The 14,595-nt window shown below is 42.8% G+C and overlaps 1 protein-coding gene across 1 annotated transcript; it reads right to left on the bottom strand.

Moving 5' to 3' along the window:
* Positions 1-421: 421 nt before the first annotated feature.
* brca2 (BRCA2 DNA repair associated) lies at positions 422-14,567 on the bottom strand. The gene is made up of 26 exons (XM_035622472.2): positions 13,557-14,567; positions 13,045-13,281; positions 12,842-12,905; positions 12,556-12,608; positions 12,429-12,457; positions 12,199-12,310; positions 12,058-12,113; positions 11,637-11,724; positions 10,810-11,475; positions 6,458-10,678; positions 6,074-6,172; positions 5,912-5,981; positions 5,332-5,828; positions 5,049-5,239; positions 4,745-4,932; positions 4,455-4,625; positions 3,748-4,120; positions 3,511-3,666; positions 3,276-3,423; positions 3,088-3,200; positions 2,802-2,997; positions 2,533-2,699; positions 2,284-2,422; positions 1,930-2,186; positions 1,247-1,387; positions 422-1,139 (listed from the first exon to the last, which is right to left on the bottom strand). Exons 1-26 carry the CDS (start codon positions 13,609-13,611, stop codon positions 792-794), a joined length of 8,835 nt encoding a protein of 2,944 aa, XP_035478365.2. The 5' UTR covers positions 13,612-14,567; the 3' UTR covers positions 422-791.
* Positions 14,568-14,595: the final 28 nt, after the last annotated feature.

The following is a 14,595-nucleotide window of genomic DNA, read 5'->3' as shown; positions in this document are numbered from 1 at the left end:
CCATTCGAGGTAAGAGATGAAAGCCAGTTATCAGTCCAACCAGAGTCGGCCCTAGCCTGTGTTGGGCTCTAAGCAGAATTTGATTTGAGTGCCCCCTCAAATTCTATAAATCTAACACCCCCAATTGTCGACTTTATTAGTTGTAGCTGTGTTGCTTACATTTTAACAATGTCAGCCTTTATTCTTCTATGGTTTTTAATCTGAAAAGTAGCCAACTCACAACACTGGTCTAGTGTTAATTTGCACTTTAATATTCAAAGTGATACAGTGGCAGGCTGAACTTGTGCTGACAGGTATCAAAACAAACCAGCAGACAATGCAATTATTGTTTAACAAGTTTGTGTATATATATCATATACATATACAGTACCAGTCAAAAGTTTGGAAATGCTTTCTTATTCACTTGAATGGGAAAGCGTGTCCAAACTTTTGACTGGTACTGTACACAAAAACATATATACACACTCACAGAGTGGACTTGCTGCTCAGCTTTCAGTTATTTGTCCTCAAACAAAGCCAAAGTAGAGTATTATAGATCTTAAGTAAAGAAATGCAACTCTGAATTTGTTTAACCTAATTAACTTTACAGAGAAAAAAAATAGACAGTAGAAGATAAGACATGATCAAACATTTTACTGTTTACCACTTTAATTAGTCCTGTGAGACTAAATAAAACACCACAGATTATGAACCATATACATTTAGCTTTAGCCTTTACATTCACATTTGTACAGTTTTCCCCAGAGTTGTCACATACTCATCATCATTCAGTCTCATGTACCTACAGTAAATCAGCCGACACGCAATGTCTGAGTATCGATCATCGCCAGTTCTTCGTCATTCACCCATTCATCTTCCATCGGCGAAACAACCGTTTTGCGAGCTGGAGTCTGTACAGTTTTTAAAGTGCTTGGTGTCCCGGACCTTCGAGGGGGGTTGAATGTCTTTTTCACACACAGAGAAGTCCCTGGGCCCAGATGGGACAGAGTCGGTGGAGACGGGATACGAGAAAGATAGTCCAGAGCTCTTCTCCTCTTCAGGCTTTTCGGGTCTTTCTCTGTCGAAGCGGTCACTGCAGGCTGATTCCTGCTGACCGGTGTGAAAGATCCGAGGCTTCTGATTGGCTGCTGAGATATCAGCTGCATATAAAAAGGACACAATTTGTGTTATTAAATAAAAGTCAAGTGGTTCATGAGAGCAAATGTATTTAAAAGCCCCAGCTACAACAACAAGTGAATAAACTCACACTTGTCTTGGTGTCTTGTCTTTGGTTCGTTGCAGCTGGGGTTCGAGGGTGGAGAGCGGGAGAAGTGATGGAGCTCAGGCCATCAGACTTGAGTAGATGTGAAAGCTTCTCTTCAGCATTAAGAAAAAAGTTCTGCTGAACCTGAAAACACGTGATAAAAAAAAGAAATATTGTATCGAAACCAAGGACGGATCCATGGTAAAGAAAAAAAAAGAAGGTCAATGAGGAGTAAAGCCTTGAAAATAATTGTTCCTGGCTCTGATCATTTTTCAACTACATAGTTCAGCACCCACATTTAATCATTTTAGTATGACTCTCATTACATTGCAGTGCCTATAGATTCTGATCAAAGTTGGTCATTCAAGTGTGAAATGAAAACTAAGCACAAAATACTTGTTAGAGGTCAATATAAGAGATTGCATTGAATAAAACGTAGCTATTTCATCACATTTTCTTCAAATGCAACTTTCAGTGTTGTTCAGCACGTTTTTCAAAAGTTAACTATTTGAGCATGACAACCACAGAGCAAGAATCCAGCATTTCTAATTTCATCCATCTAATGTCTATTTTGATGGAATTATAGCTGATGCCATTCTGATTCCTCCACAACATGCCAAGTATTTTGGCAGTGAGAACATTCAGCCGGCTTAACAGATTTGGGATTTTTTTGTTTTGATTTGTACCTGGAGCAGGTTTCTGAGTTGGCTTAGGGATTCCTGTAGGTGAACCTCCTTGGGGTTTGTGGAGAAGATGGTCAGATCTCCAGCGAAGACGACAGGAGTGGGAGATGAGGACTGACCTCTCAGCTGCAGGTTGCTCAGAGCCAACAGCACACGCAGTTTTACAACGTCTTCCAGGCCAGACTGAGCAAAGCTGCTGAAACAGCGCACTTTAACAAAGTTCAGCTCCCCATCAGCCAAATAAAACGCAGGAGAGGAACCTGTGTTGACAAGCACAAACAATTATTTAGTAAACTGAATGCTTATGAAAGAAATCTTTAAGAAGAGGAGAAAAAAAAAGAATCAAAAATTACCAACCCAGTCCATCAATGACACTGATGATGTATCCCGTGAGATCAACCTCTCCACAGAGTGGCTGGAATTCTGGGTTTTGAAGATTCACAAAATTGCTTGAAGCCCTCGGTTGAAAACGTGCTAATAACCATTCCTGGGAAGCCTGGATGATAAAACAAATACACTTTAGAAAACATCGTCTATCTGATTTACATATACTGTATAAATAATTCCATATGTACACATCCTAAAGACAGATGTTTCCTACAGCACCTGCAGGTCCTGAAACTGTGTTTTCTTTGTCCCGGTGAGTTGAACATTTTCTACTCCATTGCGTTTCTTTCCATCTGACGTGGTGAGGTTGTAGACTTTGTATCGACAGCCTTCTTTCAGTAAAGACTGAAGATCTGAGGGAGGTCGCCAAAGATTTAACTGGTAAACTAAAAGCAAGAAAAAGAAATTACAAACAGTATTAAAACACACAACAGCACATAAGTTGAAATAAATATTGATAAGTCAAAAAGGAAGAAAAGTGAAGACACCTGAGCCAGGCTGGGCCGTGGAGTCAGCGATGCAGAGTCTCCACACTGGTGTAACTTCTCGTTTGGGACAGCTCCCGTCACTGTTCTCTGCTTCGAGAGCGCGGCGGTATCGGTCCTGCAGTTCGGACTGTTTCTTCTCCATCAGAGAGCGTCTGTACGTCTGTAAGGTCTCAGACTGTTGTTCACTCAACTGAGCCTATGGCATTGTAGAAAGAAAGGTTAGATAGGTAAGACTCTATTCATAAGAGTATTAAGTCAACAATGAGTAAAGTAAATATTCAAACACCTCCAGGTATGCTGGATCATCCCCCACTGCGTCATACAGCTCCTCTCCGTCTTGCAGACTTGCAATATCCTGCCGATTTGTCGTCCGCCTCCTGCGTTGAGGTTTGTCATTACCTGAAGATTATACAACTTGTTAAAACCCTTTCCCATTTCAGTCTTTTACTCAACATGCAATAAAAACAGTCCTACCTTTCTGCTCCTTTTCAAATTCAGTTTGAATCTTGGCAAAGAGGATCTCCATGGCCTTTTGTTGGTGGCTGCTGTATCGCCTCGCCTCCTTCTCTTCTGCGCGAACAGAACGGAACACAACTCCCCCATCTGGTTTCCTCTCCATCCACTGGAAACGCCAACAAGCGCACAAACAAAAGAGATCGTAGCACACATTTTAAGGAGTAATAGTAAATGAATGGAATACTAAACTGACCTGTATGGGGTAGCTTCTCAGTATGATAATGTCCACACATCCTACTGGCCCTCCGTTGCTGTACAAACATGAGACAGGAAGCAAGAATGGCCGGGGATCTCGGTGAAATCCCAGTTTAGCATCCCACCGAGCCAATCTGCTGCTATTGGCACAAATCTAAAAAAACACAAGCAATAATTCAGCATTTCATCTTTTTTGAATTCGTTAAAGTCTGAACCACCTGCGGTCTCCACGCACCTTTAACATGAGAGATTCAGGTGCCTCCAGCGGGGAGCAAGCCTCTTGTGATCCCACCAGCTGAGCCCCACACATGATCAATTTCCCACCAACAGCCAATCGACCTTTGTGAAGCATGGCAGTCAGAGCCTCATCCAGCAGAGCTTTAATGGCGTACCATCCGTCTGTCAGCCAAACGACTGCGAATGGGGGTTCAACCTTTGCATTGGCACCTTGTGGAGTCTTGGAGTCATTGCGACTCGGTCTGTTTGGGGAGTGACCCCTGGAGACGACCCCGCATACACAGAGGACCAGGGTTTTAGCTGCCGTGTCGTCCTTTTCCATGATCTTTCTCAGAGCGGGCCTCCGACTGTGGTCGATCTCCACATCATATCTGAGACGTGTAAAATTATCAAGCATGTACAGAAGCATTTTATTAATCGTCTTGCTCTCAGATAGTAAACTTAATATCTTGCACTGTACTGCACATTTGAAATCTGAGTGGGAATTGTTTTTAGTCATTTCAACATTTTAACAGACTAAACAGTTAATCAAGAAAATAAACGACGGATCAGCTTATTATGAAAATATTCATTGGTTGTAGCCCTAAAACCAAAACTTTAGTGAAGATTACACAAACAGGCACTAGTCTGTGTGTAATGCTAGAGATTGCACAGAAGGGATATTCACACATTCACAGAACTTAAATAAGTTGTAATGCCTAGTACCTGTACTTCAGCTGCAGGAGAAGCTGCTCTGGTGTGAGACAGAGGCTGCTCATGGTTTCTGGAAAAGATCTCTCCATGGAGGCCTGTTTCCAAACAATCCATCTGTAGTGATTGTACGCCCACTCCACACTAATCAATTTTGGATCCACACCCGGAGTGTCACATAATGCTCTGTGGACGGCGTAGAATAAGATGATATTCAATACAATCAGCCAATGCAGATTCATTTGTAAACACCACGATACAGCTTGTTTCTCAAACAGAATAGGTAAACTCAAAGTTAGTAATACCTATAAAACTCTTCTCTTCCTGCAGTCCCATCATTGCTGGGGATTAGCCACCCTCCATCAGCGAGATGAACACCCCCTCCGTCTATGAACGCTTCCAGTTTCAGGAAGTGCTTCAAATTGAAGCGAAACGTTTCTGAGGTCTCGCTGGTGATGTCGAACACATGCTGGTGCACTCCATAACCATACAGCTGAAACACACCGTCAAGATTTTAAAACAGTGTCGACACAACAAAGTTGTTTTAAACATATTATTGTATTGTATTGTATAATATTCCCTGAAGCACAGTGCCAGGTCTGGCCTTGCCTGTTTTGGGGTGAATCTCGCAGGAGGCTTTCCATCCACGGCAGCTTTTAGCGGGATCCTCTGAACCCCTGAGGTTTTGGTTAGAAACAAACTGCCCGGCAACGGTCGAATCGTCTGGCGCTTCTTTTTCCTGATCCTCATGTCTTGCATATCTCGTGCCATTTCCACATTTTCGAGATTCGAAAACATGTCTGTAAACCATAAACACATGATTACTGTAGCTGGGTTACATAGAGTATTTACATGTGCATCACAATAGCCTCATCCGAATAGGTTACCACACCTTGGCCTCTGTGAACTGTGTCCTCGTCACACGATGCCATCGCAGCAGAGTCCTCTGATCCACAGCCCCCAGGAGCTTTTTGATTGTTCATCAAATTATCATTTGTAGTGTGAGCCAAGGCCACCGCTTGAATGTATTCTTTGCTTTTATCACTAGTTGCATCTGCACTGTTTTGTGTGTTTCTAGAGGGTGACATGTAAATATTGCTGCTAGTGGGTTTTATACAGACATGCTGGTGTTTATCCTCCTCCTCCTGTGGTTTACAGGAGCTCTCTTGGACAACAGTTCTTTGTTTTTTGAACGGAGGAACAAATGCAGACGGTGTCTTTATGCTGACTTTGACAACTGCATTCTTGTGCGTTTCTGTCTTTGTGTTCTTGAGGAACGGAGGAACAAACGCCGGCACCCTGCAGTGTGCTGATCTGCCGTCTCCGGAGGCTGAGCGTTGTGTTGGTGTGGTGTTTTGCAGTTTGGTTTCCACATAGTTTGTTCCACTCCTGTGAGATAATAAATACATCACAAAGAGCTGATGACCTGTGTCAGCCACTTCAACCATGGCTACAACTCAATGCCAACTTACCCGTATGGCCTTGTGATGTTTGGATGAGGAGAGACACTGTACTTGAAAGCTCTTCTGTCTTTCATTACACCTTAAATGAGAAAAAATAAACAGATGGAGGAGTCATTTAATTTTCAAGACAAAACATATTTAGATAATGTTTTTTCAGCGCCAATGACTTACTATTTGGGGAACTTTTTTGCGGATGAAGTGTCGAACCTCTTGGACCATCAACAGTCCGATCAAATTCGTCAAGTAATCGTCTTTTCAGCGGAGGCTGACCTGGAATATGCAAAAACAATAAGGTAACAGTATATGGTTAATAGTGATGATAGTAAAAAATATAGAATTATATCTTAAGGTTAGAAATAATGTAGCATTTAGAAAAAAAAATGTGGAATGTGGAAACTTATTAAATTTAGAATATGTAATGTTGCTAAAATAATCAGAATCTCGACCAAATTTGCAATCAAATAATTTTGTTCTTCAAATAATCCAGATTCAATTTGATTGGAAAACACTGAGATAAGCTGTGCAGCCCCGATAAAAGTCACAAATGACACTTACCCGTCATATCTGCATCGTCAACAGATCTTTTCCCTCTTCCTTTTTGTTCCTCTGCAGACCAGTCGTTGGACCTTGTTGTATCTTGCAGTGGCCCCTTTTCTACTGTGGGACTTTGGCCAGCCAGACTCTCATCCTCCAACAAAGCTTTAGTGCAGTCGAGAGCTTCCTGGGCAAAAAACCTCTGCTGGGTTTCCGAGCAGCCACTGAGGTTTAGTGACTGAAACATTAGAAATGAAGACTCCTCTGTGCTTTTGAACCTGAGCGCCTCACCGCTGCTGGTGTGGTTTACTCCAGGGCCCAACACGTTTACTGCTTCCTCAACAGGAGTGTCACGGAGGTTGCCCTCCCATGATGGGACTATTTTGCCTTCTTTCAACTCGGATGTGACTGTAATTGCTCTTCTTTTGACAGAAATGCAACTATGTACAGTTGAGTTTTGTAGAGTTTCATTTTCATGCTCAGTCTCTTGCAAAGACTGAAAAGATTTAACTACCTGAGGGGCACTTTCCTTAGTGAACATGTCCTTGTCTCTCGATGCAGTGAGACAAGATTTTGAGGCTTTTTTCACATTTGATAGATCTGACTCTGAAGGACTTTCCCCATCTGCAAAATCTTTCAAAAGGTTCTTTGCATTCATAAGATTTTTCTGTGACACCTGAACTTTTGCTCCCCCTGCAGTCGTGAAACCACAATTTATGTTTTCTACATCCCCTGCAGTCGTGAAACCACAATTTATGTTTTTTACATCTTCGTGTTTGTCACTCTTCCTTTTATCTGAAACAATTGGGACCTCTGAAAAACCGATGTCATTGAACAGTGCTTTTGCCTTCTGGAGGGCCTCGGATGAAAATGCCATCGGTTTACCACTGGCTGCAAGAAATCCACAGATCCTGGGTGGTGAAAAGGAAACTGGCATCTTAGCAAGTGATGACTCCACACTGATTTTATCCTCAACTCCTTTACTTGGCAGAGTTTTTGCTTTCTCCGGGGCTGCAAATGAAAGAGCAACATCTTTCCCGCCGATCTGTGGTGGCATGTTGTCTGCTTTTCCCCTTGATTTTTTGTCTGTGTCTGGAAAGGTAGCACTTTCATTCAATAGCGATTTTGCTTTTGTCATTGCCTCATCCGACACAGATACTCTTTTCCCACTGGCTGAACAAAATCCAACACCATTGCTAAATCCACTGAAGGCAGAGGAACCTGTGTTCTTTGATGTTGTGCACAACGGGGAAGAAAGCGGCTTTGCCATGAAAGACGGGTTTCCACTGGTAGAATTTGAGTTCTTAAAAACACCTTTGAGAATCTCTGCATTGTCATGACGCGTTAAGTTTTCTTCGTTTACAACTGATCCCACATTCGAGTTTTCAAACTCACTGCATCCATGTCCATGCTCGCTGCTGCCTCCACTCACAGGTGCGACGCCGTTCTCAGTGTCACAGTCTTTGAAGAAAGTATTTGCTCCTTGCTTTGTTTTTTCTGAAAGAGAACCACCATCAAACTCTCTCAAAGCGTTTGTTGCTTTGAACAGATTGTTCTGAGACACACAGACAGTCGTTCCGCCTGCTGTCATGAAACCACAAGGTATTTTGTCAGAGTTTCCACTATTGTTTCGTCTGCTGTCACTTTTCCTCGTGTCTGAGGCAGCTGGGATCCCTGCATTGACAGTTATGTCACTGAAAAGAGCTTTTGCCTTCTGGAGGGCCGCAGCTGAAAGTGCCACAGGCTTACCACTGGCTGCGAGAAACCCACTGTTGCGGGATGGAAGACCACAAACGGGCTTCTTATCCTCAATTGCTTCACACTCACTTAACAATGACTTTGCTTTCTTGAGAGCTGCAGCCGAGATGACGACTCCTTTGCCACTGGCTGTTTGGAATCCACCATTTTCAATTCGTCCAACTTGAAACTGATTGGTGAGATGAGCCGTTCTCGAAGCCTCTCCCTTCAGTTGTTGGTTTGTGTCCTTGTGCGTGTGAATTTCACTCAAAAGGCGCTCTGCTTTTTTCACTGCATCAGCCGACACGGAGACTTTCTTCCCACTGGCTGTACAGAATCCGCCTCCACCGTTGCTCAATTGATTAACGGCAGAGGAGCCAGAATTCTTTGATGCTGTGCCCGAGGGAGAAGAAAGTGTCTTTGCAGTCGAACACAGGTTTCCACGAGAAGAAACTGCATTTGTTAAAGCCTTTGTATCCTCCAAACCAGCACTTTGCATCTCCACAATGTGCTGTACGACCTCTGTATGGCACGCAGCTGGTCCAGCATTTCCTTTTTTAAATTCACTGATCCCTTCTGCAGAGAAGTTCTCTTCAGTTTCTTGAATATTTTTACATTTCAAAAGATTTTTCTTGTGACTGAGAAATGAAGGCAAGTGTTCAACGTTCTTTTCATGTTTTACTGACCCGCCAGTGTTATTTTCGCTGATGTCACAGTCTTTGAAGAGAGCATCTGCCTCTTTCATAGCTTTTGCTGAAATAGAAATCCCTCTCCCACTTTGACACGTGGTTGTGTCAATTTTGTCATTTTTAAAGCTTTTGGCAGCGTTGTTATCTTTAATGCACACGACCTGTCTCTGATCGGTTTCAGCAGCAGCGTCACCGCTTTGCTCGCCTGCTGACTTCTGCTCTGTCAGATTATCCTCTAAATCTGCAAACAAAGCTCTCGCTTTGCTCAGGCATTCTTTTGACACCGTCAAAAAATTTCCTCGTGCAGTTTTGAATCCTCCACCGAGCATCAAAGGACTTTTGTTCTCCTGTTTGCTTGTTTCAGTGCACCTGGCCCTGTCAAGATTTTGGGGTTCAGCTGACATAATACCGTGACTGCCTTCAGAGATGCACTTTGAGGAGGAAAGAGCATCTTCAATAGAGGCATTTTCTTTTTTCATTGAGGATTTACTTGTCACCTTCGATGTCTCACAGTTTGTTTTATGATCTGCAACCAAGGTCATTTTATCAAGCATCACAGCTGTTACCAGGTGCTTTTCAGCATCTGAACGCCGGTCATCGAAGCTGTCGTCAAAATCTATACCCATTAGAAAATCAGGGTCAAGTTCTTTGTCGACTTTTCGGGGGGAAGTGGCGTTATCTTGACAATGTTGCTGTAGCTTTGCAGTTTTGAACTGTGTAAATTCAAACTGGCTATCGGCTTCTTCCAGCAGAGTGCACAGTTCTGTCACATCAGCTTTTTGTGACACTGTTAGCTGGCAACTGATGTCCCCAAAATGTTCTCTTGAAGAAGGTGGCTGGTTCGGGATTGTATTTTTCCCTGATACGTCGCTCATGCTAATTTCATCTTTAGTGTCATGGGCTCTTTTTGATGGCTGATCACTAAAAGTCCTTTCAGCTTCGTTCTCTTCAAAGAGATGCTTGGCTTTCTCTAGGTCAACTGAGGAAATCTTAATCGTCTTATTTGAAGCCGTTTTGAATCCTGATGCATGGACGGAAGGAAGACTAACAGTTGTTTTCTCTGGGAAACTATCATTCACTTGACACTCGAATGGAAAGCAAATGCCGCTAGTAACACTTCCTTTTGCACCACCGGGTAGTTGTGTCGATGTGCTCTCTGTGTGTTCATTCTTTCTGCAAGGGACCAACGTCCGACTCTCCTTGATGGCACCGGGCAGCTTGGCATCAGTTTCAGCTTCTTGTAACATTTCATCCAAATTATTCTTTCCACGATTTCTTGTATTTGTAGATAGAGAAGAAGCCGCCCTGTAGGTACCAGTGGTTGACCACTGTTGACTTTGGCCAATGTTCTCTGAGCTGGGAAGAATAAACGACGTTGAAGTCGGGTGAGTGATATCTGCAACAGCAGACTGGAATCCACTGTCACTTACTGTGCCCTCGTTGATGGAGTCATTTTGATTAGTAGCAGAAACAGGTCTTCGGACACTGACGCCATCACAGTCAGGGGGAACGCTTGCTTGTTTTGCTTTCTGTTTAGCTTGTTTCATGGCAGACAGACAGGCGGAAGGAGAGAAGCCATTTCGAGGATTATCCTTTGCTACTTCACTCAGTTTACCAGGGTCTGAAGTTTGAGTGAAGTCGTGTTCAAAATCCCTGCAGAGCTGCGACATGTCAAGGTCCTGGACATTCGGTTGAACAGAGAGAGGTAGATTTTCTCCTGTGACATTTTTCTGTTTTTGTTTCTCATTCTCCCTGATACTGTGACAGGCTGCTTCATCTGGGGCTTTCCTCAACAGATCGGCACTCACTTTGTATCCTGAAAGAAAGCAACATGATTTCTTTAAAAATAAGCTAAATTCTATGGTTGTAGAAAAAATGTATTTTTTCATGTTGACAAAAAGTGAATTATATATCCAAATACATTAACATGCATGAGAAATTTGTTACCAGAATCTGGAATCTGTGATGAGGAGTCAGTCTTCAGAGACGCTGTTTCTTTTCCTTGAATTCTTGAAGTATCAATGGTGTAAACAAATTTCCTTTTTCTCTTAGTAAATCCAGAGAATGTGCCCGTCAAAGGCAGCCGGACTAGCTGTCCGGAAACAGAGTCACTCTGTGGCCGTTCTGTTAAAATGTTGTTTTCCACTTGTGTAGCATGACTTTTTTCACAGCAAGCAGAATCGGTAAAGGGAGGAATTTCAGATAAACTCAACGGAGACCACTGGGTGATTCCAATATCTCTAGTTTTCAACTGCGGGGGTGAGGAAAGCTCGACAGGTTCCAGTTCCTCTGTCCTCTGTTCACTGGGTGCAACCGCAGCGTTGTTAGCAGTCAAGATGTCTGTGAAGCTGCAGCCATGTTCTTTTGTGGCAATGATTTGCTTCCTCTTGACTCTGTCAGTTTTCACTTTTCTCAGAGCTGAACTACTGTTGGAGAAAAATATCGAAAGAACATTTTCAGCTCCGTCTAGGACACTTGCTACGGTGCTGCGGACATCTCCACCTTCAATAGCATCTGGCAGCTTCTGTCTCCAAACACTCGCAGTTGGATTCAGTGACTCTTGAGGGGAGCCGTGGGACTCTGGAATCTGATCAGCCTCAGGGGAAATGACACCTGTTGTTTCAAGAAAAGAGATCAGTATGATTTTTTTTAATTGTGTATCTAACTGTGTGTAAATTACAAAAATAAGTTGCAATGCATAACTATTTCTTTCATACTCAGACCTACTGCACTGACCCACGATATTAGCAAATTGTATAGGATTAACTCAATACCTCGGGGCAAAGGCAAGCCGGTGTTTGTGGGTGATGTTGCCGCAACTCCGGCCCCATTTGAAAGAGACGGAAAAAGCTTCCGTACAATCTAAATACAGGGAAAAAAGAAAAATATTGTTTCAGAAGCAATTTTGAAATGCCACAACTGTTTGTGTACTACAATGGTATGCCGTCCCTTTCTTATACCAAATAGATAGTCAATCAACAAAACACTTCAGAACAACCTCTAGCTTCCTTATCAATGTCATATTTCAAATGATATGGTGTGCAGAATTTATAGTGTAAGTGTACAGATCATCAAACAGACAAAGGCTCTTAAGATGCACAGACACAGCAGGACCAGAGAGTTGACATTCAGTACCAAACAAAGAGATAAATATATTTATATAGACTACATATTTGTGCAGGACAGATTACTCACAACAACCGTTTTATCTTCAGAAACGCTCATTGGACAGGGACTCTCGTCAGTTTTAGCTGTAACATTAAGAAGACACACTGATTATTTGACAAAACTCACATCATCTGATTTTCACAACAACCAGCGGAGTCATTTGCTTACATAAGATCAGGGTGGATGGCACAGCTGGTGGGGTATTCAGAGAACTGGTCCACGAGATATCAGGATGAATCTGTGCACCAAGACTTTCCGATATTTGCTTGGCATAGCTGACCTAACATTCACAGAACAACACAAAGGGGGTAAACCTTAACGTTATCCATTACTACACATTCAAATGCTGGCATTTTCTGAAAGCTAGATAACACCAGTGTTTGATTTCATACACTTACTGGGGATTTTGATGGGGTGTGAACCATATCTGTACAGAAGACAAGAGTAAAAATTGACCTGTAACGATCGAATCTTAATTTCAAATGTAATTTAAACAGATAAAATACATATGAATTTGCAGCTCACCAAAATGTTCCAGATTCTGATGCCGCATTCCTCCATATTTTGCTCCTGGGACACTAAAAAGAACAAGAGAGACATTGAAAGAGAAAATCTACTTGAAATGAGCTGCATAAACACAGACTTAAAGTAAAGGGATAGATTTTAGTTGTAAGTATTTTCTCAAAGCAAGGTTCTTTGCCATCAAGAGTTACACCTAAAATCAGACAATGACGAATCACTCAAGAGAAAAAAACTATGAATATCTAAGAGAAGACGCGGACAACAAAGTCTGACGAGTTGCTGCACTCACCTCTCCTTTGTCACCCGAAACAACTGTGGACTTTGTGTTTCCGTCCATGGCAGTGTTTCCTTTTCTAAGGTGAGAAACAGATAGAAACATTGAGTTAAGAAACCTTTGAACGCAATTTATAATGATAAACTCAATATGTAAGATGCAGACATCCACAGTCCTGCTTAGCATAAGGAAGCATTCAAATTTGAAGGAAACATTACCTTGCTCAGGCGTGAACGACTGCTCGCCCTCGGTTGTCTCAGGTGACACAACTCGTCTGTGTCTGAAGACCTTGGGAGTTGAAAACAGCTGACTGTCCAGCGCCGCTTTGTCCAGAGGTGTTTTAAAATGTCCCTCTTGGTTGGCACAGAGGTCGTCCGGATCCGAGACACTTCCCTCACCGGTGAACGTTTGAGCCGTCAGTACTTGAAACCAGTCGGGGTCCAGCGGCCCCAGCTCTGCATCAGGAAACAAAGAAAACACTGTCTCACACTCAAGTGTGAAGTACACCGACTTCAAAGTACGATACGTGACGTTTTGAGTTTTACGTCTGCATGAAATAACGTGTTTGTTTGGTGACCGTGATGCAACTGTGTGTACAAGTGGTGGATACAACATCAAGGAGAGCCCTGCCACACGTTGCTACAACTTTGTGTGTTCCCATTTTTACTCTGTAACCACATTTAACTGTGCCGCTTCGTTGTTTTCACATTGTGAGTTGGCCTCATCTTACCTTTCCAGATGTGATCCTTGAAGGCGTCGTACATGTTCTTCGAGGGTAAATCCATTCCAGGTGCCGCGTGCAGACCTCACAGGTGTGTGACCCGAGGACACGTTGAGTCCTCGTCGTGACTGACCGCTCACGAAGCACAAGCTGATATGAACTCAGCGGAGTTGGCTTCAGGGTGACGGATGTGGCTCCTCGCCGAGGATGGACGTGGTCTGCTGCTGATGCTGCTGCTGCTGCTTCCGGTTGCTAATCAACTAGGTTATTTGACGTGAGCTAACTTGACAGTACCACTGATTGGGACACACTGTCGAGACGGTTGTGTTGGCTAACGTTCGATTCACGGCCGTCGCAAATCTTATAGTGAGTTGCCATGTTAGGAAAATATAATATTCAGGTGAAATGACTACGAACAACTCGTTCAGAAAAATCAAACCAGACGCCACAAACACACTCGTCTTTAAAGTTTCTCCGACCAACTCACCACGACGGCGGAGGAGGAGGACGTGGACTTTCACATCGCGATGAACATTTCCGACAACGTGTTGACAAGTATCCACAAGCTGTGAAATATATAGTGCGATGCCTACGTATGGTTACCACGAGCTTGAAGCTGCTAGCTAGTTTGTTTGAGCCTTCAGCGAAAACAAACCTCGCGCGCCGCTCACCGGAAATGAGTCGGACTTCAAAATAAGAGTCCCGGAGGAAGCTGTAAAATGCGGACGAGTTCATTATTCCAGGTAGATCTTGAATTATGTGAGTTGGATGGATGGCAAAGCTAAATAATATTAATAATATTAATAATAATACAAGATACTCATTTATTAGTGCCACTATGGGGGAAATGTTCTATGTGGCACCACCTAAGGGAATAGTAAATATAGGGACATTAGTAAAATAAAAGTGATAGATATGTAAACATGTAATATAAACAGGGAAATATCAAACATAGAGATAATAACAAGTATAAACCAAATACATACAGCGTGAACAGACTGTATAAAGTGTAACAGGAATGCACATCAGATATTGAAATTGCACAAAG

This window comes from Scophthalmus maximus, chromosome 11, assembly GCF_022379125.1.
Source record: "Scophthalmus maximus strain ysfricsl-2021 chromosome 11, ASM2237912v1, whole genome shotgun sequence".
Lineage (NCBI taxonomy): Eukaryota > Metazoa > Chordata > Actinopteri > Pleuronectiformes > Scophthalmidae > Scophthalmus > Scophthalmus maximus.
This window is presented reverse-complemented; position numbering and strand designations above follow the sequence as displayed.